The sequence below is a fragment of the Apodemus sylvaticus genome, chromosome 20, assembly GCF_947179515.1.
Source record: "Apodemus sylvaticus chromosome 20, mApoSyl1.1, whole genome shotgun sequence".
NCBI classification, from domain to species: domain Eukaryota; kingdom Metazoa; phylum Chordata; class Mammalia; order Rodentia; family Muridae; genus Apodemus; species Apodemus sylvaticus.
In genome coordinates this window covers 41711213-41737147 of record NC_067491.1, presented here as the reverse complement: position 1 = coordinate 41737147, position 25935 = coordinate 41711213, and the positions used below count along the sequence as shown (strand labels likewise).

Below are 25935 nucleotides of genomic sequence, written 5' to 3'. Positions count from 1 at the left end.
ATCCATCTGGATGTCTGGATGAAGACAGACTGTAGTTCTGGCACAGTTGATGGTTTCAGGGTGGACCGGTGGTTACAGAGTGAAATGTGTCACAAGTAGCAACTCTAGGGTTTTTCAAAGTGTTTCATGTTTAGTTTTCAAATGCCTGTTTCCTGTTGCTTTCTGTCCTTGGTAGAACACATGGCAAGACCACTCCTTTTTGGAAGTAATACAACCTATATCATACATTCTTCACCTGCTCTCATTGTAACTCATTTAATTTATAATAAAACAATATAGGATAATCACCCAAGGGAGGTATATAGTCCCATTTGGCAAATATGGCAGCCAAAGTCTGCCAAATATGGTACCCAAAGCCGTTCAGTGTTAACGTCAGTGATGGGATCGAAACCAAGGATCAAGTCCATTACGTTCAGTGCTCAACAAAAGAAACACAGCTCTCACCTCAGAGGGGATAAGAGATAGTTTATTCCGGAGTGGATTCTTTGAGTAGCTAGGAACACAGATTTAGATTAACCCAAGTTTCATGTTTCTAACATGGTAACCAAGGGTGGACTTTTTTATAGTGCTAGAACAAAAGAGTGTCCTAAATCCAGGCATTTTCCCAAGCATCAAGTGGGAGCATCAGGTAGGTGGGTTACCGCAGAGCAGAGAATTCTCTGCCAGTCTCAGATGCTATTTGATGCCTTTCCTAGTTTTGGGCTTGGAGGGAAATGGTGATATGCTAAGGAACTATGTCCTAGAGAGTTTCACATGATAATCATAGGGATGATAGATCAAACACAGAGATTGATTAGTTGCTAATAGCCATTGATGGCTATTAAGCGGAACTAATGCCAGTCCAAGATGGTTTGGATTTTGGATTTGCATAGCAGGTACTAGGGCGCATGCGTGTAATGCAGGTACTAGGAGATGAAGGCAGGAGGGTTGTGAATTAAAGACCATCCTTGGCTACAAATTAAATTAGAGGCTAGCCTGCAATACTTGAGATCCTGTCTCAAAATAAAAACAATAATAAAAAGCTAAAAGCACCGTGGTAAGGCTATTTCATTCTATCACTACACCGAAAACCAGCTGTCCGTGTAGTCGGCTCCTGAGAGTTGCAACTGTGGGTTGCTTCAGCCCAGTGAGGATGAAGCCAGACTTTAACCAGCTATTTCTCCCCATTTGTTTTAGTGCTGGCCATTGAGCTTCTTGCGGCTTGCCAGGGCATAGAGTTTCTGCGTCCCCTGAAAACAACCACTCCACTGGAGAAGGTGTACGACCTGGTGCGCTCTGTAGTAAGGTAAAGTCAACAGGTCTTTGGGACCAGCCCCGCTTCTGAACGGGGATGGGGGCAGGGGCGGGGTCTTCAGAAGCAGGATTGTGGCTGAAACCTAGATCTGCTCTCTCTGTAGGCCCTGGATAAAAGATCGCTTCATGGCCCCGGACATCGAGGCAGCACACAGGTTGCTTCTTGACCAAAAGGCAAGCTGCCAACTTTACGGAGGGGGTGGGGGTGGGAGGTGAGGGTGGAGTCGGTGTGGGAGGGAAATGGGAGCTGGATGTGGAGAGACACTGTCTCAGCCATCCTCTCCTGGCTGTTCCTGGGAAGAGAAGCTGATTTGCAAGGTGACTAAAAGACATTTGAGAGTCCCCTAAAGGTTCAGATAGGACCCAGATCCCGACGACGGAAGGATTCGAAGTGGAAGTAGGTTTTAAGGGCAGTGTGCAAGACAGTATGAGGGTGGAGGTTCATTAGCCTTCTATAAGATGTCCTCTGTGATGCTAAATTACTGCTGGTATTAGCACAGCTGACAACACCAGGAGAAGAAGGCACTGTGAAGTGCTGGGGTTCTACTGTGTTCCTGTACCTGCCTGGCTAGGCAAGATACAGTTTTCTTTATTGCTTCTCTCCATTGGTTATATTGACCATAGACTTAGGCAATTGGTACAAAAGCCTAAAAGGCTGAGCCATCTTTAAAAATACACACACACACACACACACACACACACACACACACACGGACACACACATCCTATAATATTAATCCATATATATATATTACATAATTATATATGTCTACTATATAAAGTGTATACATAATGTGTATTTAATATATATACCTTACACACACACACACACACACACACACACACACACACACACACACACACTTATGTAGGTTTTTAATGCTTTAAACCCAACCCTTTGAATCATTAGTGTCCCATTTGAGACAGGGTTTCTCTGTGTAGCCCTGGCTGTCCTGGAACTCACTCTGTAGACCAGGCTACTCAGAAATCCATCTGCCTCTGACTCCCAAGTGCTGGGATCAAAGGTGTGCGCCACCACTGCCCAGTCCCTAGTATTACTTGATTTTCCTTAGAACTGTGACTTTACTGAAGGGAAACAACTTTCCTTGTAAGCTTTACAACTCTTATTTTGAAGTAAACCCCATATCCTTTGAGGGGACACTTCTCTGCTACCAATACGAAGGCATGTGAGGGGCTAGCTTGAAAAGAATAAATGTTCTTTTTCAGATATTTTTTTATAAGACAGTATCTCATGCTCTGTAGCTCAGGTTGACTCAGAACTTCCTGAGCAGCCCAGGCTGGCCTCAAGTTCACAGCAATCTTCAGCATATTCCAGAAGCAAGAGTGTTGGGATTCCAACAGGAGCCACCACACTAGCTGAGAATATATTTTGTAAGGTCATAGAGCAGGAAAGATTCCTTGGCTGTCAGGGGGCACTGGGGAAGGGTGGGGGTGGGTTGGGGGAGCAGGAAGCGACAAACCAAAAAAATGGAGCCTTAAGGAAATAGGTTGGCAGATGAAAAGGAAAATCTGGCTGTGCATGTGACTTTTACCATCATATGCAAACTCAGCTTCTATCCCAAGGTTCCTAGTTGAAGGGTGAAAACCGATTCTGATAGGCTGGGACTCAGCCCATATTTGCATATTTGCATATTTGCATATTTGCATACTTGTGGCCTTAGTAACAGCCTGGGGAAATTCACTGTCTCACCTTTCAGCTTCCAAGTCTTGAGATGTAGTATCTACCATACCTTCCTTTGAGTGAGCATCTGGCTTTTCGCTTTGAGCTGCCAAGGCTTTGGTGGTGGTGGTGGTGGTGGTGGTGGTGTGTGTGTGTGTGTGTGTGTGTGTTTGCACAAGCACATTTGCTTGTTTTGCTCGGTAGGAGGAAGCCACTGAAACACCTTTAAAAAAAAAAAAAACCATGAGCACGGTTTTAGACTTTGTATCTTAAAACCCTTAAATGTATTCAGCAATTAATTGACACAGATTCTGTGTCAAATGGTTCAAAAAAAAAAAAAAAAGCAAGAAAACTGCAGTTATGTGTTTGGCCAGGTACAGAGGGTGTTTTGATTTGGGGCAAAGCTCATGTTTCATCACAGCATGTAGAAAACAACTTGTCCATATTTCGACTTTGTTCCCTGCTTGCCTCTCAGGTTTGGGAGGTTGCTGCGCCCTACATCGAGAAGTACAGAATGGAGCACATTCCAGAATCCAGACCTCTTTCTCCAACGGCGTTTTCACTAGAATCTCTCCGAAAGAATTCAGCCACAATCCCAGAGTCTGACGATCTTTAACCGGCACATCAGACAGACCTGAACTCATCACAGCACTGGCGCGTTGAACCAACCGCCTGTGACGTGTAGAACTCATCTCTTTCCAAACATACTCTGGCCATGGCGTCAGTGCAGTCGCCGAACCCAGAGCCCTGTTCTTGTTTTCTTGTTGCTGTGGTTTAAGGAGTTTAAGGTGCCTTCTGGTCGTGGAGTTTTCTTTCTTGATAATATAAACAGGCTACTTTTAAAAATAGCCACAATTCCATAAGTTTATCTTCACTCTTGGTATTAGGAAAATCATTTCAGAGCATTCTTTAAAAAACATTAGATTTTGTGAACTTTTAAAAGGAAAAAAAAAGTTTCTTGGGAAGCTCTCTACTTGGCTGAGTGTACTATACCCTAATCTGACTAATATGTTTCAAGTCAGAATTTGTTGTTAAGTCTCTCCTTCTGAGTCACAGAAAAGAGTCTTGAGCAAGAGGAGCAAGTTCAGGGGGTGCAGTGCACAAACATGAGGATCCAAACTGAGTTCAGAGCTCCAGCATCATGATAAAAAGGCAGGTGTGGTGGTGGGTACCTGAGCCCTGGTGCTGGGAGACAGACAGGCAGCTCCTGGGGGCTCACTGCTCAGCCGGCCTAGCAAAATGGTGAGTTCCAGGTTCAGGCTCCAACCAAAAAATGACGTGGGCATTGATAGAAGACATTTTAACATCTACCTCTGGTTCTATATGTGACCACGTGAACAAGTGTACCTGCACACCACATACACATTATCTATCTATCTATCTATCTATCTATCTATCTATCTATCTATCTATCTATCATCTGTCTATATATCTGTCAGACTATCTGTTTCATAGACACTATCATCTATCTGTCACAGACTATTTGTCACACAGACTATCACACAGACTATCTATCACATAGACTGTCTATCTGACATAAGACTATCTGTCTGTCTGTCTGTCTGTCTATCCATCCATCCATCCATCCATCCATCCATCCATCCATCCATCTATCTATCTATCTATCTATCTATCTATCTATCTATCTATCTATCTATCTATCTATCTATCTATCTATCTATCTATCTATCTATCTATCTACTCTATTTTTCTATCTATCTATCTATCTATCTATCTATCTATCTATCTATCTATCTATCTATCTATCTATCCACTCTATTTTTCTATCTATCTATCTATCTATCTATCTATCTATCTATCTATCTATCTATCCACTCTATTTTTCTTTCTATCTATCTATCTATCTATCATCTATCTATCTATTTTTCTATTTTTCTTTCTATCTGTCTATTTTCTATCTATCTACTATTTATCTGTCATGCACACTATCAAGCAATCAAGCAATCTCTTTCTCTCTCTCTCATACACACACACACACACACACACACACACACACACACACACGGGGGGGGGGGTCAGAAGTGGGAGAGAATATTGAGCAGGCCTGAAGCCATCACCTACACAGGTTATCTGTGTCCTACTAACCGCAGTCTTAAGTCACCCCTGCAAGAATGGAAAGGCATTTGGGCATGAATATAGTGACTGCCCTTGTCTCAGGCGTGCCTTTCATATTTCTCAGATCACTATACATATCTCCTAAATGCTTGGTGATGTGCTCAAGTTGAAGTCTGAAGTTAGTTCTGTCATTTCCCACAGCTTAGTACTCGGCTCACATATTTGTAATAACTTTACTAAGCAGCCTCTCATTACACAGAGGAGGCATTTGAGGGTGGGGGTGGGGGCCAACCCACTGCCTGCACTAGGTAATCATTAAAATGAGCTTTGTTGACACAGGTTAGCCTGGGCCCTCGAATGTATTGCCCAATCTCTGTTTCTCCCCCAAGCAGATAAAGAACCTCCTGGGAAGATTTTGTGTAATTGGTCAGAAGGGTCCTGTGACCCCTTTTGGCATCCCAAGGCTAAAATCAATAACTTGCATTGTAAACATGCAAAACACTGCAGGTGCACAAGCCCAAAAATGTGGCTAGAAAGACCGCAGCTGGTTAACAACGCACTTGCCAGCACCATGAGCTGGTCAGAGACTACAGGAGCCTTGGTGTCTATTTTCGCTGAATGCAAACACACACACACACACACACACACACACACACACACACACACCTTATGATTCTTGTATCCAAGCAGGCAATGACTCCAGCAGATGCCTGCTCTCACTTCTGGTTTGGAAGTGCTGACCCCTGTCCAGCCCTGCCTTCCTTTGACATTTTCCATCCCCCAGTTTTGTATACAGCTTTGTTAGTTCAAGAGTATATGGTCACTGTGGACAAACTGTGTCAGTGGCTTGCTACATTGTGTTCTTCCGTTTGAGGGGAAATTGAACCTAGGGTCTCGTGTGTGTGTGTGTGTGTGTGTGTGTGTGTGTGTGTGTATGTGTGTGTGTGTGTGTGTTGAGCGCATGCTCGCTGGCTCTATTTGTATTTATTTTAACACCTCATATTTGCTTTGCTGCTGCTCTGAGAAGACATTCCAGCAGAAGCAGGAGTGGAGGAAAGGGTTTCTTTTGGCTTACACTCCCATGGTCCATCGCGGTGGCAGTCAGGGCAGGGATCTGTAGAAACGTTGCTTCTTAGCTGTTGACTGGGTCACCCTCTAATTTTCATATACAGCCCAGGCCCATCTGCCTAGAGGTTATGCCACCCAGAGTAGGTTGGGCCCTCCCACACCAATGATCAATCAAGATAATCCTTTGCAAACACGGCCACAGGCCAATCTGATCTGGGCAGTCCCATAGCTGAAGTGTCCCAGTTGACTCCGGGCTGTGTCAGGTTGTCAAGTGAAGCCAACTAAGACACACCTCTATCTGTTTAGGGAAAGCCTTTTCCAAGTGTCTGAAAGATCCAGTCAGAATAAGTTCACAGGCCTTAGAGCACGGGCTGATGAGCCCAGTGCTGTCCATTGCTGTGGCGTGCTGGAGAGTGAGCTGGTATATCAGGGTTCCCTTCCCCGGGGTGCTTGTTTGAACTTCTTCACTTACGGCAGCAGGAGAAGGCGAGCCCTCAAAGGAGCGCGAAGTCCTCTAAAACTTCTGTTGGTACATTTGCTGATTCCCTAGTGACCAACACGGGCCACTCGGCAAGCTGGAGACTGAGACCTGTCACGATTATCAAATAATCTACCCAATTTATAAAACCCAATAAATACTTAAAAAGAGACGCTTTCTATATGATATGCGTGTACTTGGGGTTCTCAACCTGTGGGTCGCGACCCATTTTCACAGCAGTTGCTTCAAACTGTTGGAAAACACGAATGTTCAAACATCGAGACAGCAACAACATTACCGTGATGAAGTAGCAACAAAAATCGTTTTATGGTTGGGGGGGGTCGCCGTGACATGAGGAACTGTGTTAAAGGGTTACATGGCATTAGGAAGGTTGAGGACCACTGTCACAAACAACTGATCAAAAAATTTAAAAAACAAAAATAAGACATTGATCATTTTACCCTTTCTTTTTTTATTACTTTTGTCAAAGGTACTAATGTATTAGATGTGAACACTGAAAACAGACAAAAGTAGAGGGTGCTCACTGGGTTTAGAGGTAGACCTGCTTAGTATAGATGGCGCTGTATCTTAACACAGATGATACTGTCCTTTCTGCTGCCTGCTTAGGTCAAGAAAGGCCTGGGAGGGCAACAGGGCTAATGACACTGAAGAAAAGTATCGGCGACTTCCGAGACAGCATTTTATCTCCTGAGAGCTAGGGAAGTCATCTTTCTCTCCTGATTGATCTGAGTGAGGACTACAGAACAGGGTCCTTTGACTGACAGCCAGACCCAGGGCATTGCTGGGTGGCCAGGGCGAGGCAGGAAGGGATCTTGGTCATTAAGAGGCTGAATTGCTGATACCAAAGGAGATTTGCCCTGCTTCCGAATTTCCAGTGGTGGGATTAAAAAGCTGCTTTTCCCTTTCTCTTTATTTCTCTCCCTCCCTCCGTCTGTCCCTCCCTCCCTCCTTCCCTCCCTCCCTCCCTTCCTCCCTCCCTCCATACTTCCCACCCTCTCTGCCTCCCATGCTTACTGCCTCCCTCCCTCTCTTAGGATTGAATTTAGGGTCTCATTCATTCAGGCAAAGGCTCGACCACTGAGATATATATCCCCAATTGTCCTTTTAGTTTTTCATTTTGAGATTTTTTTTATACGTAAGGGAGGAATTAGTGAGTTAGGGTACTGGTCTGGTACAGACGGGCATTAAGACAGGTGGGAGTCAGGCAACTAAGTCCTTTGATAACACCATGCACAACAGGAGAAGCTAGGGTAGGAAATAAAACCACAGAATGAAGGAAACTCTTCACTTTTATAGACTTAGTCGGGAAGAGGTCTCGGAGTCAAGTATCTTAGACAAAGTCCAGGATGGGATATAAGCCACCTCCTTTAGACCTTCCTGATGATCTAGTAATATTGCTCTTGTTTGGTACGGTAGTTATCACAGTATGGTTTCAACTAGAGAGAAAGTGCTTTAATACCAGACTGCACTGGCCAGGGGATACCCTGGGTCATCCCACACACTGAGGTAGGTGGCATGCTACTCTTGACAGGGGTCAAAAACCTGACTGGATGTAACTTTACAAGTCTATGTGGGGGTGGAGGGGAGTGTTTCAGAGATGGCTCTGTGGTTAAGATGATGTGGCCCTTGATTTGCTGATGATAACTTTCTGCTGTTATTTGTTCTGTTTCTTGGAAGCCTCACCAAAGAGATGAGTATGTGATTCAGTGTGATGTATATAGGCAGTTTGCCGCTGTGACTTCCTGCAGAAGTTCCCTTTTCCCTACCCCATGCTCCAGAGTGTGGTAAGCACCATGGGACAGTCGGGCAGCTGGCTCCTGTGCTTTCTTCCAGAAAGTTCCCTTCCCCCACCCCCTGCTCCTTCCCACAGCAAACACAAAGCTTCTTCCCCCTTCCTGGCCACTTCAAGAGAACCCAAGGAGCCACAGGAGCTATCCTGAGCAAGAGGGATGACAGCCTCCCTAGCCTCTGTGTCTCCCTGATAACCGGCTGGGCACTTCCCAGGTGTCCATTGCTGCCTGTCCTTGGAAAGAGGAGATTAGGGTCCCATGTTTGAATCATGGAAGGGAGGTGATCAGGGGTCACAGACAGTTATGGCCAGTCATAAAACTAGCTCCTGATAGCCCATTAAGATAATCTGTAGATCAGAAAAATCCCCCCTTCAAGGAACCATCAAGGAAATTCAAGAAACCATCAGTGCCAGAAGATACTCACATCAGGAATTCACTCCTGTGGATGGTCGGTTTCTTTTTAAAAATGTTATTTGGCATGAGGTGGGAGCAATGAAAGGCTCAGAAGTTAAGACACCATGGATGACTTTCTAAACATTTGGTAACCAAGATCACCTGAGTCTTTGCCCTTGATGACTTACAGCCCAGGCAGGGAGCCAGGTTAGAAAACAAATGATCCGCCATGTGTAGAAATACCATGGGGTAGTAATGCCAAGAACCATTCAGAGAGCAGGTCATGGAGAGCATAATTCATGCTAACTGCACAGCTGGGGGAGGGTGGGCTCCAGGTATAGGTGGGGATGGGGGTAGGATCTCTGAGCTCCTGACAGTGCCTCAGTAAGACCAGACTGGCACAAAGTAGTTTCCACCACATGGGCTCTTAGGTGACCCATGTCCATGATAGCTTCCATAAGAACCAATCAGAACCATATAGCTTTATATTTTAGACTCTAAAATGTAGAGAAACTTCCCTTCAGTTAAAAAGAGTTCTTGCTAAAATGTGTAACATAGTAAAGGTTTCTACATCTTGTCTCAGCTGAAGCCATCTTTAGTTTCTACCTGCTTCCCTGTAAAGTGCCATGGGAAAGCACCCAACCCTGTTCTAAAAACGTGGGGTTGAAATGCTCAGCTATCTGCATGTTCTTGGCTTCTGTTTAACTGCTTGCTTGCTTCTCCCTGCAACTGCTGACCAGGATGTAGTTCTTTTATGTTCTTTGTCTCTACGAACCTCCTCGTAATATACATTGTAGTCTGCTCTGTGAGAAGTGTTTCTCACTAGGCAGAGGTTTGCTGCCTTAATACAGATGTTCAGTTCAGATTTTAGTTGTTTAGAGTGGTTTCTGACTTTTGAACCCCATATCAGAGGCTGGCATTGCTTCTCCTTTCAACTGTTTCTTCTTAGACTAAGAGTTGAACATTTCAGTGTGTGGAAAAACTAATCTAAATACGAAATTAGCATGTTTATCAGTGAGCTGTACTTTCGAGGAAGATTTTCAATTGTCTAGCATTGCCTTTACTTTCTGGTATCCATTCTGGTCTTAATAGGACCATAAACTCTCCAAAGACAATGCCCAGCTTAGAATTAGAACTTGAGACAGAAAGGGTGCTACCTCTGCATTTTCCAGACAGAGTTTTAAAAAAAATCATGGTGATGAGAGTTTTGTGTGTGTTTGTCCCACTCCCACCCCTGAACATATTAGCCTGCCCATCCTGCACGGCACCTGGCCTGCACATTCTCACCTCAGAAGGATAATACTGCCTCCCAAAGGGCGGAATCTTCTTAACAGGCAATTTCTTGGCAGGCAAAGAAGTGAAACTGAATCGAACTAAGACGGCATATAGGCCCGTGTTCCTTTTCCCTTTCCTTTCTGATTTCTTATTTTATTTCACTATGTTTGAAACAGGGCCTCAATATGTAGCTACTGGCCTGGGTCTCAGTCCTTTTGTCCTCACCGAACCCCACCCCCAGTGCTGGAATTTCAGATGTCTATTACTACCCCAGCTCACATGTAGTGGAGGGTTGTCTTTGAAAGGGACTAAGGCACTTGGCTGTGGTGGCGCACATCTTTGATCTCAGCACTTAGGAGGCAGAGGCAGGTGGATCTCTGAGTTTGAGGGTAGCCTTGTCTACAGAGCAAATTTCAGGACAGAGAAACCCTATCTCAAAAAGACAGAGAAAGACAGAGATAGAGACAGAGTCAAAAAGAGAGACAGAAACACAGAGACAGAGAGAGTCAAAAAGAGAGACAGAAACACAGAGACAGAGAGAGACACACAGAGAGAGGCACAGAGAGACAAAGAGAGAGACATAAAGAGAGAAAGACACACACACACACACCACACACACCACACACACACACACACACACACACACACACACATGGGGGGGGGGCCAGGGGGAAGGCATTTCCCCTGGGACTGTGGATAGTCCTTTAAAGGCCTGCATTATAAAAGCCTGAATTTGACCCCACCTACACTGTCTGTGTTCTGTGTGGGGGTGGGGCTGCTCTCTCACCCCCCACTCCCTCCACTGCAGTCTGCCTTGGGTTGACACAGCAGCAGGGGTTGGAGCAGGGGCCCACCAGAGCTTATACCATGCTGTTTGGAACTTGACCAGACACAACTGTGAGTTAAATAAACTTCACTCCACAAGAAGCATCATCGTCTCTGGTTTTGCAGCAGCAAAACCCAATTAGTGCAGAATCTTGACTTGATTTATACTGAATCCAGCAATACCTCATAATTCTGGTCCCACAAGCCTGAATTTGATGATTGTTTAGCAACTAATGTTTATTTGTAAAGTCACTAATTTGTATTATGATGGCAAAGATCACTGAAATATTTTACAAGTTTTCAAGCAGATGTGGCTTTAGAGATATCAGTTTATATAATCATTCACTCTGTAAATAATTTTGTGATCCATTCTTTGAATTTTAATAAAAATTCTGTAGACAATACTGCTGATCCACTTTCAGGGTTGTCAGGCAACAATGGGAATAACAGCAAATATTTATTGAGAACTATAAAACCTTTCCCATGACTTTGTGATATGAAAAAAAATTAATGTAAAGATTTCTTTTTTAGCACGACCTCATTGGCATTGACTAAAACATGTCCTTAGAGGAGATTTTCCATATCTGTGCAAGATATCAAGTCTTGAACTCTGTGGTGAAGCTTTATTTCAAGGGTTGACAAGATGTTAAAAATGGAAGGACATCTTTGCCCCAGAAGGCCCTGACTAGCTAGAAAGCATCTCAAGAGACAAACCCTGGAGAGAGAAGCCTCTGTCTGCATCTTAGGAACTAGTACCGTTGGCTTCATTGGGGCATAGCATTTGCAGAAACAGAAGAGACCTCTCAGACCAGGTTTTGTTCTCTCACAAAGGAATTTCCAAGCTATCTCCGCATGTTCATCTCAGAAGATCTATAGTCAATCTTTGAAAAACAACTCTACATTTTACCCTGAGAGGTTTAACTGTTTACACATCCAGGTACGCATACATATTCAAGTCTAACAGGTCAGTCAGTCCCTTGGGGTTTCAGGTAAATAGTAAAATACTGTCACATGATTAGGTTTAAGTGACATAGTACTGGCAAGGTATGGGAAGGTTTTATCTTACATGGAGCTATTTGATACAAAGTATCAAATCTTTCTTTTGCAGTTGTATCATTTTTAAAAATATATTTTTATCTTATTACATTTATTTCTGTGGAGGTGAGGAGGGGTCTGGTGCACAGGTGCATATGTGGAGGTCAGAGGGTAACTCTCAAACGTTCTCTCCTCCCACCACGTGAGCCCTGGGATTGAACCCAGGCCATGGGGTATGGTGACAGGAGATTTATCACACTGAGCCATCTCATTGGTCCAGATCTATCGCTTCTTATAGATGACTTTTCCTTTAGTTATAACATAATCAATTAATTCATGATGGCCTCCAAACTGGTAAATCAAATGTTCCCATCTAGAAAGAAAGTAGATAGTTGCTTCAGTACACAGGAATCAAAAACATCACCGTCTCAGTTACTATTAAATTAAGGTGAATTCTGTGTGTGCGCGTGTGCATGCGTGCGTGCGTGCATGTGTGTGTGTGTGTGTACATTCATGTATATGAGTACATGTGTGTGGTGTATACCTGGTCATCTGTGTAGGTGCATGTGGAGGTCAGTCCTCCTCATCAGTGTCTTCCTGACCACTACCCACCTTATTTTTTTTTTAAGACAGCTCTGTAACTGAACCTGGAATCAGTTATTCGACTAGATGGCTGGTCGGCAAACCCCAGGGACTCCCCTGTCTCCGTTTGCCCAGTGCTCTAAGTACAGGCCCACCTGCTCCCCCGTCTCTGATTGCCCAGTGCTCCGAGCACCGGCCCACCTGCTTCCCCGTCTCTGTTTCCCCAGTGCTCAGAGCACGGGCCCATCCTGCCGAGCCTAGCTTTTCCATGGGCATTGATTCTCAACTTCAGGTCCCCATGTTTGTGCAGCAAGTGTTTTATGAGCTGAGCCGGATTTCCAGCCCAAGAGCTTTAAAAACGCGACGCACGAGTAGCGCATGCGCATTATCTTTGATGGAAGAAGGAGATTCTTCTAGAAAGACTGAAATTATGGAGCCGCTCCCCTCCGTGGAAAGTGGGGTCCAATGGCTATTATGGATTCATGTGGGTTGAAGGGACAGGACATCTCCAGCATTTAGATTCAAACAGTAGGACCAAGCTTGTTGCACTGGAGACCCAGGTGGTAGCTGGCCCCGTGAGTTTTGACCCAGGAAGAGAAGCTTCCCAGCTGAGTAGAGACTTTGAGAGTCCTTTGATTCCATGAGTCAGAGGACGAATAAATCAGAGCCAGGTGATAAACAGAGGTGTAAACAAGCAAGAGGTCAGGAGGCAAACAGAAAATCAAACACACAGACCCAGGGACAAGTCCCAAGTCCAGGAAAACAGCAGGAATTGCAGGCCCATGTAAAAGGCAGGGCTGATAAAGGGATCTGAAGACCTGATTGACTATGTAGATGAGGTTCTCCAGGGAGACTTCCAGGCTGGAAATGGGTAAAGACAGAGGGGCCAGGAGGTGTGGAGTCAACACAGAGCCTGACACTTGCTAATTACAAGTAGGAAGGGATCTAAAACTTGCCTACATAGCATCAAATAAGGCAGCTAATAGTTGCTATGGCTACCAGTAGCTTGGGAGGACACGCACCTGGATGCATTGATGATGACTGCATCTCCCTGCTTGCCAACTTCCAAAGATCCGTGGGTGTGAGATTTTCCCAGTGCATAAGCCGCGTTGATAGTGGCAGCGGCCAGGGCCTCTGGCATGGACATCCTCATGTTCACACAGGCCAGGTGCATGACCATCGGCTAAGGCAAGGAGAGAAAGCGGGAGAACAGAACAGCAGCGTAGCTTAGCTGCTAACTAGGAACTCTCTCCACATAGCACAAGCAAAGACAATGAAATGTGTGTCTGGAAGGAATAGCTCAGGAATAGTGTGTGCAGATGCAGAAGGTCCCAGAGTTTACTCTGCTCCCTATCCAAAAAAACATGTATAATACATACAATATAGATAATGTATATACAAATAAATTGTATATTATATGTAATATAATATATATCCAATATAATATATTACATTTTATATTGCATGTATGTATACATATATATATATAATATATTACTTATATAATATATGTAGTAAACATGTCATATAATAATATTATGTAATAAACATATATATATTGCTAAGTTGCTATTGGAAAATACAATTTACATATAAGATTCTTAAACTTTGGGGGAAATTCTTTTATTATTTAATAACGTTATTATTTAATACTATTTAATATTTACATACTTTTTTTTAAGACCCCATGCATTGTGAGATGTTTGTCTCCACCCTTACTCATTAAGGTCTCACTGAGTTTCTGCCATGCCCCAGAGAAGGAAAATGGCTTATCACAAACCCTTAAGTCTCAGGAAAAAAATGAGATTTATCTCTTTAGAACTGGATGAATTTATGTGTGCAGAAAAATTCAATTATACCACTGACTAAACCCTTCTCCTCTTTCTTCTCAAGCAAATATTTTTGTATTTTAGAATACATTTTCACACCGGATGAAAAAGTTAAACATTTATGTGCTCCATAGTTCCCACTCGGTTCAGAAAAATACCTGAAAAGTAATTACCATGGAAAAGCAGTACGCGTTGGGGTTGAAATCGCTGCCCAGAGCAACGATGACTCCTTCATCTATCATCTTCCTGGCTCGAGGCTGCTTCAGCCTAAGGAGAGGGAGGGGAAGCTGTCAGTCTCCAGGTGGAACTTCTTCAGAGTGGATGCAGGAATGGAGGGAACAGGCATGGAGAGGGGAGAACGCTCCAGGGTTAGCGGTGGAGTCAGGAGACCATTAGCATCACCCGACAGTTTATGGAATTGTTGGTTGCACCTTTGGGATGATGGCTTTGCACCACAGTTGCCACATCTCTCGGCTTCTAAATTTCTAAACATTCTCAGGAGCTTTTTGGAACAATGGACCTCCAAAGTCTGCGTCCTCACAACCTGTACTCGAAGGCACTGTGTCAGGGTAAGAAAGGTCCTCACCTCAGCATGTAGGCCGTGGTGGGCAGAAGGACAGCAGAACACTGAGCCGCAGCCATGGCCTTGATGCCGTCGTCGCTGATCTCCTCCAGGTGGCTGATGGCCTGTGCTCCCAGTTCGGCCCCAAGCTAGGCAGGATGGGCAGAGAGGAAAGGTTCAACATACAACAACAATTCAATAAAATACTATGACAGGGTTCGTCATAGACAGCCATTTGAAAATTAGCTTGTTGGAGGTAAAAACTAGTCTTCAAGTGGAGTGTGGTGGATCACATCTGTAATCCAAGCACTTGGAAGACTGAGGAAGGATAATTGGCAGCCTCGGCTGTCTACACAGTGAGTTCCAGGCCACCCAGAGCAATATATAGAGACCTTGTGTCCAAACAAACAAAGAAACATACAACACATGAATCTTTTTTTTTTTTTTTTTTTTTTTTTTTGCATTTGGTTTTTTCGAGACAGGGTTTCTCTTTGTAGTCCTGGCTGTCCTGGAACTCACTCTGTAGACCAGGCTGGCCTTGAACTCAGAAATCCACCTGCCTCTGCCTCCCAGAGTGCTGGAATTACAGGTGTGAGCCACCAGCCACCACCACCCGGCACAATAGATGAATCTTAAGCACAATTGATATTTTTTTGAAACAATTTTGTGACTCCCAGGGATCAGAATAAAAAATGGGAACAATATCAGTAATAAAATATAATTACTCCAGAATTCACAGAAACACAACAAAGATAGATGTCTCAAAATGCCATCCACTCTGGGGGGGAAATCAGATAAAAAAAAATACATTTAAATAATTAGAGGAGCCAGCTTAAAAGTGTTTTTTGTTTGTTTTTTTGTTTGTTTGTTTTTTTGTTTGTTTGTTTTTCTCCAGCAGAAATGTTGGGACTGGATTGTCAGCAGACAACTCAGAGAAATATTGCATAATGACCACAGAGGCTTCTTCTCAGCTTCATCCATCCTATACTCTAGTCCTCCCTGGACAAGTTTCACACATGCACACATGCAATCCCCAAGCTAAAGACTGGCCTGTTAAACAACCCAAGGGAAAGAATACAGACTGCCACTCGCTGTAACACATACATGGCCACGGGAGGCTGCCACATCCTAACGGGAGGGAGTGCTGACCCCTGCTGTCAGTACTCAAGATGTCTGAGGATCCTGGAGGTCGGCTGGTCCACAGGACACTAACTCCTTAGGGAGCATTTCTCTCTGACTTTGGAATCATCCTGCTTTCTGAATCTGATTTGCTTATTAGGGGTGCTAGGTTCTCTTAGTTTTAGCCACTAGTTGCTTTCTCTGATCAATAGTTACTCACTGAGCACACAGATCACATCCATACAACGAAGTCAGCAAATATTTGCTTGCAGAAGTCTATCTGTATTCCCATGCACTGTACTGACCTTCAGGGATAGGGAGTTTCCAGTATTGGGTGCAAGTTTAGCCAGTGGGGGGGGGTGAAGTTATAATACAATCCCCCCCTCCGCCCAGACAGGGTTTCTCTGTATGGCCTTGGCTGTCCTGGAACTCACTCTGTAGATCAGGCTGGCCTCGAACTCAGAAATCCGCCTGCTTCTGCTTCCCAAGTGCTGGGATTAAAGGCGTGCGCCACTGCCGCCTGGCTGTCACAATACAATCTTAAAGAGATTTGGGTTGGGGCCCTAGAGGAGTAGTAGCTGCGGTGAGCCAAGCATGAGAATATGAACCAGGGAAACAGCAGGTTCAGGGTATAGGATGTTAAAGGTAGTCTGCTGTGCTTGGTTTGTGATGGAGAGGCTGAGGAGGTGAAAAGATACGAGAGAGAGAGAGAGAGAGAGAGAGAGAGAGAGAGAGAGAGAGAGAGAGAGAGAGAGAGAGAGAGAGAAGGGGAGAAATAAGGCAGGTCCATCCGGACTCTGGTACCCATGAACGGAGGCCAGAATTTATCCTAAGAACAAAATCCTAAGCTTTATCTTCATTAGAGTTTCTGTTGCTGCTGTGAAACAGTAAGACTTAAAAGCAAGCTGGTGAGCGGGTTTTTTTTTTGGCTTCCATTTCCACATCACTGTTCATCATCAAAGGAAGCCAGGACAGGAACTCAAACAAGGCAGGAGCTGATGCAGAGGCCATGGAGGGAGGCTGCTTGCAGGCTTTCTCTCCGGGGCTTGCTCAGCCTGCTTTCCTATAGAGCAAAGGACCAGCTGCCAGAAGGGGCTCCACCCACAAGGGGCTGGGCCCTGCCTCATGGATTACTAATTAAGAAAATACATTATGGTCAGATATTATGGAGGCATTCTCTCAACTGAGGCTCCCCCCTTTTAGATGACTCCAGCCTGTGTCAAGCTGACCTAAAAGTAGCCTTCACAAATGACCCCTAGTCAATTTGACACACATACGGATTGTTAAGCCACAACCTCTTTTTCGTTGTTGCTTATCCCAAAGATCACACGTTAGTATAAACATTCCAATATAAACATTCCAATTTTTAACAGTCCCATAGTCTTTTAAAGACTCAGACCCTTAAAGCCTGTAAGAGGAGAAGGACGGACTGCCTCGGGAAATGGGTTGGAGGGCGGCATTAACACGGAGGCGTCCACTAACATGGACAGAAGGACGAGAGAACAGGGGATGGTTTGAGTCACACAGCGGTGTGAGAGACAGAGATGTAGGGATACTTAGGAATGGAACTGAGCAGGCATGGTGATTCCCTGACATAGTGGGTGCAAGGGAGGGGGATTCAAACTGATACCTGAGTCTTCGACTTCGCTAACAGACAACAGATAGTGGTGTTCACTGAGGCATGAAACGCAGGTCAGCCTTTGAAAGTGGCATTAAGACAGCAAGTCTCAGACTCGAGACCCAGGGGAACATTTGCACATGCTAATGTCTCAAGGGTGGCTGTTCTATTCAGCTCTAGACTGATGGGAAAGACACCTAGACTCAGCCGGGCATGATGGCACACTGTTAATCCCGACACTTGGGGGTGGGGTGGGGCAGAAGCAGGTGGATCTCTAGGAATTTGAGGCCAGCCTGGTCTGCAGTGAGTTCCAGGCCAGCCTGGTTGAGTCTTCATTACCTTCTCCACTGTTGGATCCTTGACCTGGCACACTGCTGAAAGTTGAATAAATGAACCTGGGCAGCCTGTTCAGGTCACGTGAGCCACCCCGGGGTTCCATGCACCACACACCATCGACCTGTTTGCTGTCACAGACAGTCCTAAGAGCTGCATGTGAGCTGGCAGCACATGCCCCTGCGGCTCTGTGGAGTGTGAGAGTTGCTCCTGACTTCTTCCCGAGTCTGCCTTGTTCTGTTGTCATAAAGACCATGACCAAAAGCAACTTGGGAAGGAACAGGTTTATTATCTCAGATGGTCACAGTCCATCATCAAGGCTAAGTCAGGGCAGGAACTCACGGCCAGGACCCTGGAGGTGTGAAGTGAAACAGAGGCCGTGGAGGAGTGATTCTCACTGGCTTGCCCCTGTGGCTTGCTCAGCCTGTTTTCCTGTACCATGCAGGGCCGTCTGCCCAGGGGTGGGATTGTCCCCTGTGTGCAGGATCCTCCCACAGTAGTGAGCAATCAAGGAAATGCCCGACATAGTCCCCACATGCCAGTGTTATGGAAGCTGTTTCTCAAGCGAGCCTTCTACCTCCTAGATGACTCTAATTTGTATCAAATTGACAAAAAATGACATCGCATGGATGCTTTCTTCTCTATGACTATCACCAGGAAAGGAAATGAAAGACACAGTTCAGCTGGGGGTAGCCCAGTGCGCAAGCACCTGCATAGCATGCTCGGGGCAACAGCCACCATAGGACACAATGACAATCGGAAATAAGTCGTGTGTGTGTGTGTGTGTGTGTGTGTGTGAATGTTTGTGTCCAAGTCTGTGTATAGGTATGAATATACACGTGTCTGTGGATCTTTTGGTGTGTGTATGCAAATGTGTATGTGTGTATGTGTGTATGTGTATGCAAATGTGTATGTGTGTGTACATGTGTGTCCTATGTGTGTGCATCTCTGTGTGAGCATAGTATGTCTCTGTATGTTTGTGTTTGTGTCTGTGTCTATGTGTATGTCTGCCTCTGTGTGCATGTATGTGTGTGAGCTTCTGTGTGTGTGTGTCTGTTGTGAATGTGGGTAAATGTGCCTGTCTCTGTCTGTGTGTGTGTGTATGTGTGTGTGTTTGTGAGTGTGTGACTGTGTGGAGACAACATCAAGTATCTATCCTTCCTCTCTCTCCCTCCGTCTATCTCTCCTTCCTTCTCTCCGTCCCCCTTCCCTTCCCTTCGCTTCCCTTCCCTCCCCTCTCCTTTTCCTCCCCTCCCCTCCCCTGCCCTCCTCTTCCCTCCCTTCCCTTCCCTTCTACCCCACCCCTCTCAGTCTTCTTGCAGGTCTGGAATTCACCAAGTACTTAGCCTAGAGCCCCAGGGATCCGCTTATCTCTGTCTGCCCAGGGCCAGGACCATAAGCACATAGCCCAGGACCATAAGCACATAGCCCAGGACCATAAGCACATAGCCCAGGATCATATGCACATAGCCCAGGACCATATGCACATAGCCCAGGACCATAAGCACATAGCCCAGGACCATAAGCACATAGCCCAGCCTAGGCTGCATGAGCCCGGGGATCAGACTTGGGTCTTCGTACTTCCAAGGCCAGTGTTTTATTAAGAGAGTCATCCCCCCAGTTCTTCAAGAAAGATTCTAGGCCCAGCCGGACCAGAAACTTCCCGTTTTCTGCCTTGTCAGAAGGATGCTCCTAACTCTGACCAAATAAATCACCTTTCTGCAGCAGCACAAAGTGTGCAGGAAAGGGCCAACAGTCAGCCATACCTCAGCAGCCTTCATCGGGTGGAGTTCATCCCCGTGGAAGTTGATCTGTAACCCCATCTTCTTTCCACCTTCCAGAATCCTTCTGGTAGTATCCAGATCAAAGACGCCCTTCTCACAGAACACATCTATGTTGTCAACGTGCAGTTCCCCATTTCTGCTGAGAGCCTTCAGCCTTGGCAGGTGGTGACTGATGATGTCATCAGCAGCTTCCACGGCAGTCTTCCCTCTAATGAAAGAAAATGAGGATACCATGGGCACACTCTTTATATATGCAATACTTACGTATCTTAATATGCATATTCTTTAATATATGTGCTATGGAATGCATTACTTAATACATATACTTATTAGGTATACTGTATATACATGCAAGAATATATAGTTTAATAAAGGAAGGATAATAAGCAGTATAGGTGAATGAACTTAAGCTTCAGAAAGGGAGAGAAAGAGTCTAAAAAAGAGTGTGGCATTTGGCAGCTGTGCAGAGCTCATGCAGCAGGTGCACTAATGAGACTTCTGTTCCAGAACCTTCCTAGACACAACAGAGATGCAAATGGCTCAGCTTCTCTAAGCTGTGTGGCCTTTGGAATGCCAAGAAGGCTGCCTGTCCGTATCAAAGACTTAGAGGACCCCCTGGCGTCAGCTATCACACAGTCTTTTGCTTCTTCTCTATGCACAAGTTTTCCTGAAGCCGTTGCCTAAGGCCTCCTGTCTCACTAACAGGAGAGGATTAGGAAGAAGAAAGTCTTGGAATGCTCTGTAAAACTTGGGAGCTTTTGGCCAGAAGAAAGAGCAGAGCTTTTAATGGCAGAGAGACACTGGGCATCCCCGCCCCTACTCACTCCGAAACCTTAGACATGTGATTCGGCTGTGATCTGCGCAGCTGGGATAAACCAGTGGAAGTCTTCATTGGAAGCTGGAGACACTTTCTGTACAACTCTAGCCTGTTATTTGGCACAGTGTCCCTCACTCAGCAACACACACAGTTTGGACCAGAAGAGGTCAGCAGGAAGGGTATTTACAAGTTATTTCTATTGCCCACAACACTGACAGAGAACAGGGTGTATTCAATTCTTTCGCATGCATGCATTGTTTACATTTGAAACAGTTAAGAAATACACTTAAAAATCACTTAGCTAGCAGTGACGCTGTGTTTAAACTCAGGTTTCAATACTTAAGAAAAAAAGAGCAGGCTAGCCCATATTTTATATTTCATGTGAAAACAAATATAACTTCCAATAGACAAACTTTTTCAAAAGTCTCAATTCAAACTTTAGTAATCTTAAAAATACAAACGCTAAAAGCTTAAAATGAAGATCACTGGAAATATTAAATATTTATATTTTCCTGTATAATTAGTTGTATGAATTTTTTTTGAGGCAGGATCTCACTATGTAGCCCTGGCTGGCCTAGAACTTGCTATGTAGATCAGGCTAGCCTCAAACTCACAGAGCGCCCCCAGCTTCTGCCTTCTGCGTTATGGGATTAAAGGTGTGCGCCATTGCGCCTGGAGTGTTTTATTAATACGAAACTTTAGTGTTCATTTTTTTGGTTCCTCTGATTGAAGACAGTAAATGAATATCAGCATTAACCATTATGTTCCTATACAACCCAGAGATAACATAGTGATTAGCAGCGTAGTGTATTCTCTTAAACGACTCCAAAGCAGTTTTGAAGCCTTTTCCTCACAAAGAGTGGTAAGCGGAGTCATGCATATGTCAGTGTGATTCAGCCATTCACAATGTGTGCACTTTTCTAAACATCTTGCATATAATTAATATACACAATTTTAAATTAGCAAATAAAGTATATTTTAAAGTTCAGAAAAGTAAAAAAATATGAATAATGGAAATTATTTAAGTTTGGATATTGTTTATAACATCAGTTCTATGCTCCTTCCAGTCGTTAAGCTGTAGACTGGGCAAAAAGTTTGGAGACAACTGCTCTCCCGACCTCTCAGTCCTGGACCAGTGGGCTTTCCTGTCTGGAAGTTCTAGGACAGAAAGGAGCTATACAGCTAGGCTGTAAGTGCATAAGGAGATAAAGAAGTTCTCTTCATAAAGTATCAAAAATTCTTTAGATAAAGGCAAAGATAAAGGCAGAGGGGCATAGGGGGAGGGAGGGAAGAGGAGGAGGAAGAAAAGTAAAAGAAAAATATTATACTAATAAAGTGAAAATATTTGCTCTTAAGTAAACAGATTAACGAAAAGCCTTCTGCAGACCACGCAATCTGATCTCCTAGAGAAAATAACTAGTCATTTTTTTCTGTGATTTATGCTAAATGACGATCATGGGAAATTATTTGAATTGGTAGCTGTAATTTGAAAGGACTTGCAAGGGGCCATTCTTTATACTAATGAATAGAAGGATCTGGAATATTTACTCCCTTTTTATCCTTAAAGGATCAGGAGAACTGGTGAGGCTGTTGGAACCCCTGTCCTAAAACCACCCGGGCGCCACCTGGCCTTTAGAAACAGAGCATCTTTCCGGGAACTTGTCTAGATGGCCTTCCGGGGTCACGAGCGGAAGTGCTAGAGAGCCTCCACCCTCCGGAGAACACAGCCCTGACTGTTCCCAAAGCCCGAGCGAGCGGCAGCTGAACCCCCACCATGAAGATTACTTGGGTACTGAGTGAGCCCCGCAGTAAGTGGCAGAGAGGCTGAGGGGCAGCTCCCTCCGGGCGCGCTCCATTACGCGTAGCATCTTGAGCTCGGTTTCCAGGTCGAGGCCATATCCGCTCTTGCACTCCACCAATGTGGTGCCAGCCCTCATCATGCACTGCAGCCGCTGCTGGAAGGAGCAGAACAATTCCTCCTCCGAGGCTTGGCGTGTGTGCTCCACCGTGAAGTTGATCCCTCCTCCAGCCTGGTGAATGTCCATGTATGTGGCCCCTGCCAACTGAACGCGTGGCACACTCAGGGAGGTTACCGGCAGGCGTACAGAACCTACCCTTCAGGGGTGATAGCAGAAGACGATTAAGGGGTTCAGCAGGCAAGAGCAGGTGCTGCTGTTGTAGAGGACTGGGGTTCAGTTCCCAGGGTGCACATGGCAGCTCACGACCACCTGTAACTCCAGCTGCAGGGGAACCTCTCTCATTCATTCATTCATCCATCCATTCATTCATTCATTCATTCTCTCTCATTCATTCTCTCTCTCTCCCTTCCTCCCTCTCTTTCTCTCATTCATCCTTTCTCTCTTACACACACACACATACACACACACATACACACACACACACACACACACACATGGGGGGGGGGAAGGGAGAATAGAGCTAAAATAAAAATCAATGTTACAAGATTTTTAAGAAGCAGCCATGGTGCAAGGCTGTTATAAAAGGAAGTAGGGGCAGGAAGAGCAGAAACTCAAGGCCTCCTTCAGCTAGATAGGGCGTTATAGGCTAGCCTGGTCTACACGAGACCCTGTTTCAATCAATCGATGAAATTAGTTTAGTAAGCAATAGGGCACAGGCACCAACCGTCAGACCAGAAAGGAAGGCACATGGTCCCTTAAAGACACCCCGCCCAGGTGTGGAGAAGAGAATCCCCAAGGGTACTTGGGAGGCGGAGATGGGCCGTGTGGTGGGTCGGCATATGGGCATCTGAAAGCGGTAACAATCGATTAACACTCAGTTATAGGAACATTTCAGGGTGTGACGTCAGCCCAGGTTCCTAGCCGGCCTAGTCTCAGCTAATTCTGTGTCCCTAAGAAGACAAAGCACGGAGGGTTTGGAGAACCCAAAGCAATGTCCCAGCTCTCTGTGACCAAGGGCAGACTCCGTGTCATTTGGGCACAGTTTGGGGCCTAATTCCTGTCACTCAGGCAGATAAAGAGGTTCTTTCTACAACCCCAGAAATGTATAGTTATCTGGGCAGCAGGGAACTATGACCCAAACAAAAACGTGCAAGCCTTTGGGCTGGACTTAGCCTGGCACAGGCTCTTCTCAGACACAACTTTCTCCATCATCTGTGCTAACGGCAATGGGATCACGGTCTCTAGGGTTCCTCTTAGCGCTGACATTCGTTGCGATGATAAAATTGTCTTTAAAGGCACTGGTGATTTGCTGAAGAAGACACAGGGTAACTGAAGAATAGGATCCTTACCCTGTTTTCCAAAATACTATAATGTCACCGCGACACTGCACTCTTTCTCCCCTTAACAATGTGATAATTGCTTCCCTTAGGAGCTGGCTATGGCTCCTGTAACTGATAGGACTACATAGATGTCATTCTCAAGTCTTGCATTTCTAAGGAGACTAACGTAAGACATTTCATTATTTTGGTTTAGCAATCTGTTTTTCCAAATTCATCTGCAGTGAACAGTGATTTTCTTTTTTCTTTTTTTGTTTTTGGTTTTGGGGTTTTTTTTTGTTTGTTGGTTTTTTTGTTTTTTTTTTTGTTGCTGTTTGTTTGTTTTTGGATTTGGGTTTTTTCGAGACAGGGTTTATCCGTATAGCCCTGGCTGTCCTGGAACTCACTCTGTAGACCAGGCTGGCCTTGAACTCAGAAATCCACCTGCCTCTGTCTCCCAGAGTACTGGGATTACAGGCGTGTACCACCACCGCCCGGCTGAACAGTGATTTTCAAACTATTTCTTGAAACCCATTTGAAAGTTACTTGTTCGAAATTACAAACAATGATTTAGAATACAGGATGGGAGCAGAAATCTGCCAGTGAGTTGTTGAACTCTGTTCTTAAAAAAAAAAAAAAAAAAAAAAAAAAAAAAAGTCTATAGTTGAAAATCCTTAAATACCTCTTTTCTTAAACTGGTTGCTAACTCTATTCATACATCACATAAAGATTTGGGGGCAGTTTCTATTAAGTTTGATGGGCAGTTGTGTTCTTTACTAAGACAAGTAAAGATAACTGTTAAAAAGAAGTGCAGCATAGGTTGGCCATGTATGCGGTCACTAGAAGAGACATCCTGTTTGCGCTTTATTGATTCGCTGCCGTCCATTCCAGTTACCTTCATTGCAAACTCGTGGACTCTTTCTCCCGCCCACACCGGATGTGTGTGCGCATCCACCAAACCTGCAGTCAAAGGTAAGAAAGAGAAAAAGTGCTTAGACCGTGCCTGACCATTCTGTGTCTCACATCTCTGAACGCATGGTGGTAGCCACCCAGCTTGGAGGAGGGCGAGGGGGCAAGACTTTGTGAGGTCCCCCCCCCCCCATTTAGCGGATCTAGAAATTTCTAATAGAGGAGAATAACTCAATATAAGACAAATATCCCTTAGAGATAGCCAGCTCTCATGTACAGTAACTATGCTCACCCAAAGAAACATTGAAGACAGAGTGGCTAAACTGCTAATTGAGCAAAACTGTGAACAGTATCACCAAGGAATAGAAAACACACATGCTGATACTTTGAGAAAGAATCTTAAGGAAGGTGCATAGCTTCAGGAAAGATAATTAAGGAGAGTCTAGAATCCCTTTACAAAGATACAACAGCAAAATCCCATTGGCAAAGCAGAACTTCAGTGGATAGTTTTGAACACCGTGGTTAAGATTCTTTTGAAAACAAACTGATCGCCTCCCTCTTTCCTGGCCTGGAGCCGTTGTTAAAACTGTTTTCAGAGTTTTATGAGAAAGAACATCAGTACCTGGCAAGACGCATTTCCCAGAGCAATCAATTCTTTCTTCAAAAGTTTCTCCGGAAAACTGTCTTTGGATAATGTCGGCAGGGCCGACAGCTTTTATAAGGCCATCACTGAGGGGAATAGAAATCAAGAAACAGTGACCAAGTTTGGGGAGATTTTTTTTTTTTCTGAAAAATCTGAGAAATGATTTAAATTTGGTTTGGATGCCCTGGTGTTATCCAGCATTTGTTATTTATTCTCTCTCTCTCTCTCTCTCTCTCTCTCTCTCTCTCTCTCTCTCTCTCTCTCCCCCCCCCCTTCCTGGGCTTTTAGGAAAGAGATGGTGGCCACAAAAAGTCAAACCATGTGTAGAAGAGATTGATTGGTACTTTTTCTCTAAGATCGGGTTTCACTTTCCCACAGTCCTAGATCCCTCGATCATGCCTAAAACACAGGACCACTCAGAGTTAAGAACTACATTTCCCAGACTTCCCCTTTGTCACCGCTGCCCATCAGTTGGAACTTGACTCTGAAATGCCCTCCAGAGGTTCCTGTGTTGAAAGTGTGGTCTCCAATGTAGGGCTCTGGAAAAGTAATCAGAGCAGATGGCTCTG

The 25935-nt window shown here is 44.8% G+C and overlaps 2 protein-coding genes and 1 long non-coding RNA gene across 3 annotated transcripts in view; 2 read left to right on the top strand and 1 right to left on the bottom strand.

Annotated features, from left to right (window-relative positions):
• Hal (histidine ammonia-lyase) overlaps window positions 1-4676 on the top strand; it is a 31155-nt gene extending 26479 nt beyond the window's left edge. The window contains exons 18-20 of the mRNA XM_052165755.1: window positions 1177-1285; window positions 1398-1467; window positions 3450-4676. Of these exons, the coding sequence (XP_052021715.1) occupies window positions 1177-1285; window positions 1398-1467; window positions 3450-3590 (320 nt within the window). The 3' untranslated portion in view covers window positions 3591-4676. The remainder of the gene's footprint in view (window positions 1-1176; window positions 1286-1397; window positions 1468-3449) is intronic.
• Window positions 4677-11300: 6624 nt separating this feature from the next.
• Amdhd1 (amidohydrolase domain containing 1) overlaps window positions 11301-25935 on the bottom strand; it is a 16652-nt gene continuing 2017 nt past the window's right edge. The window contains exons 2-9 of the mRNA XM_052165509.1: window positions 25346-25452; window positions 24710-24774; window positions 22365-22642; window positions 19745-19970; window positions 14933-15057; window positions 14520-14613; window positions 13540-13700; window positions 11301-12308 (exon numbers count right to left, since the gene is read on the bottom strand). Coding sequence (XP_052021469.1) covers window positions 12218-12308; window positions 13540-13700; window positions 14520-14613; window positions 14933-15057; window positions 19745-19970; window positions 22365-22642; window positions 24710-24774; window positions 25346-25452 — 1147 coding nt within the window. The 3' untranslated portion in view covers window positions 11301-12217. The remainder of the gene's footprint in view (window positions 12309-13539; window positions 13701-14519; window positions 14614-14932; window positions 15058-19744; window positions 19971-22364; window positions 22643-24709; window positions 24775-25345; window positions 25453-25935) is intronic.
• The window catches only part of LOC127670921 (uncharacterized), a 5122-nt gene continuing 1716 nt past the window's right edge, over window positions 22530-25935 (top strand). The window contains exons 1-2 of the long non-coding RNA XR_007974650.1: window positions 22530-22624; window positions 24706-24786. This is a non-coding gene — a long non-coding RNA (uncharacterized LOC127670921). The remainder of the gene's footprint in view (window positions 22625-24705; window positions 24787-25935) is intronic.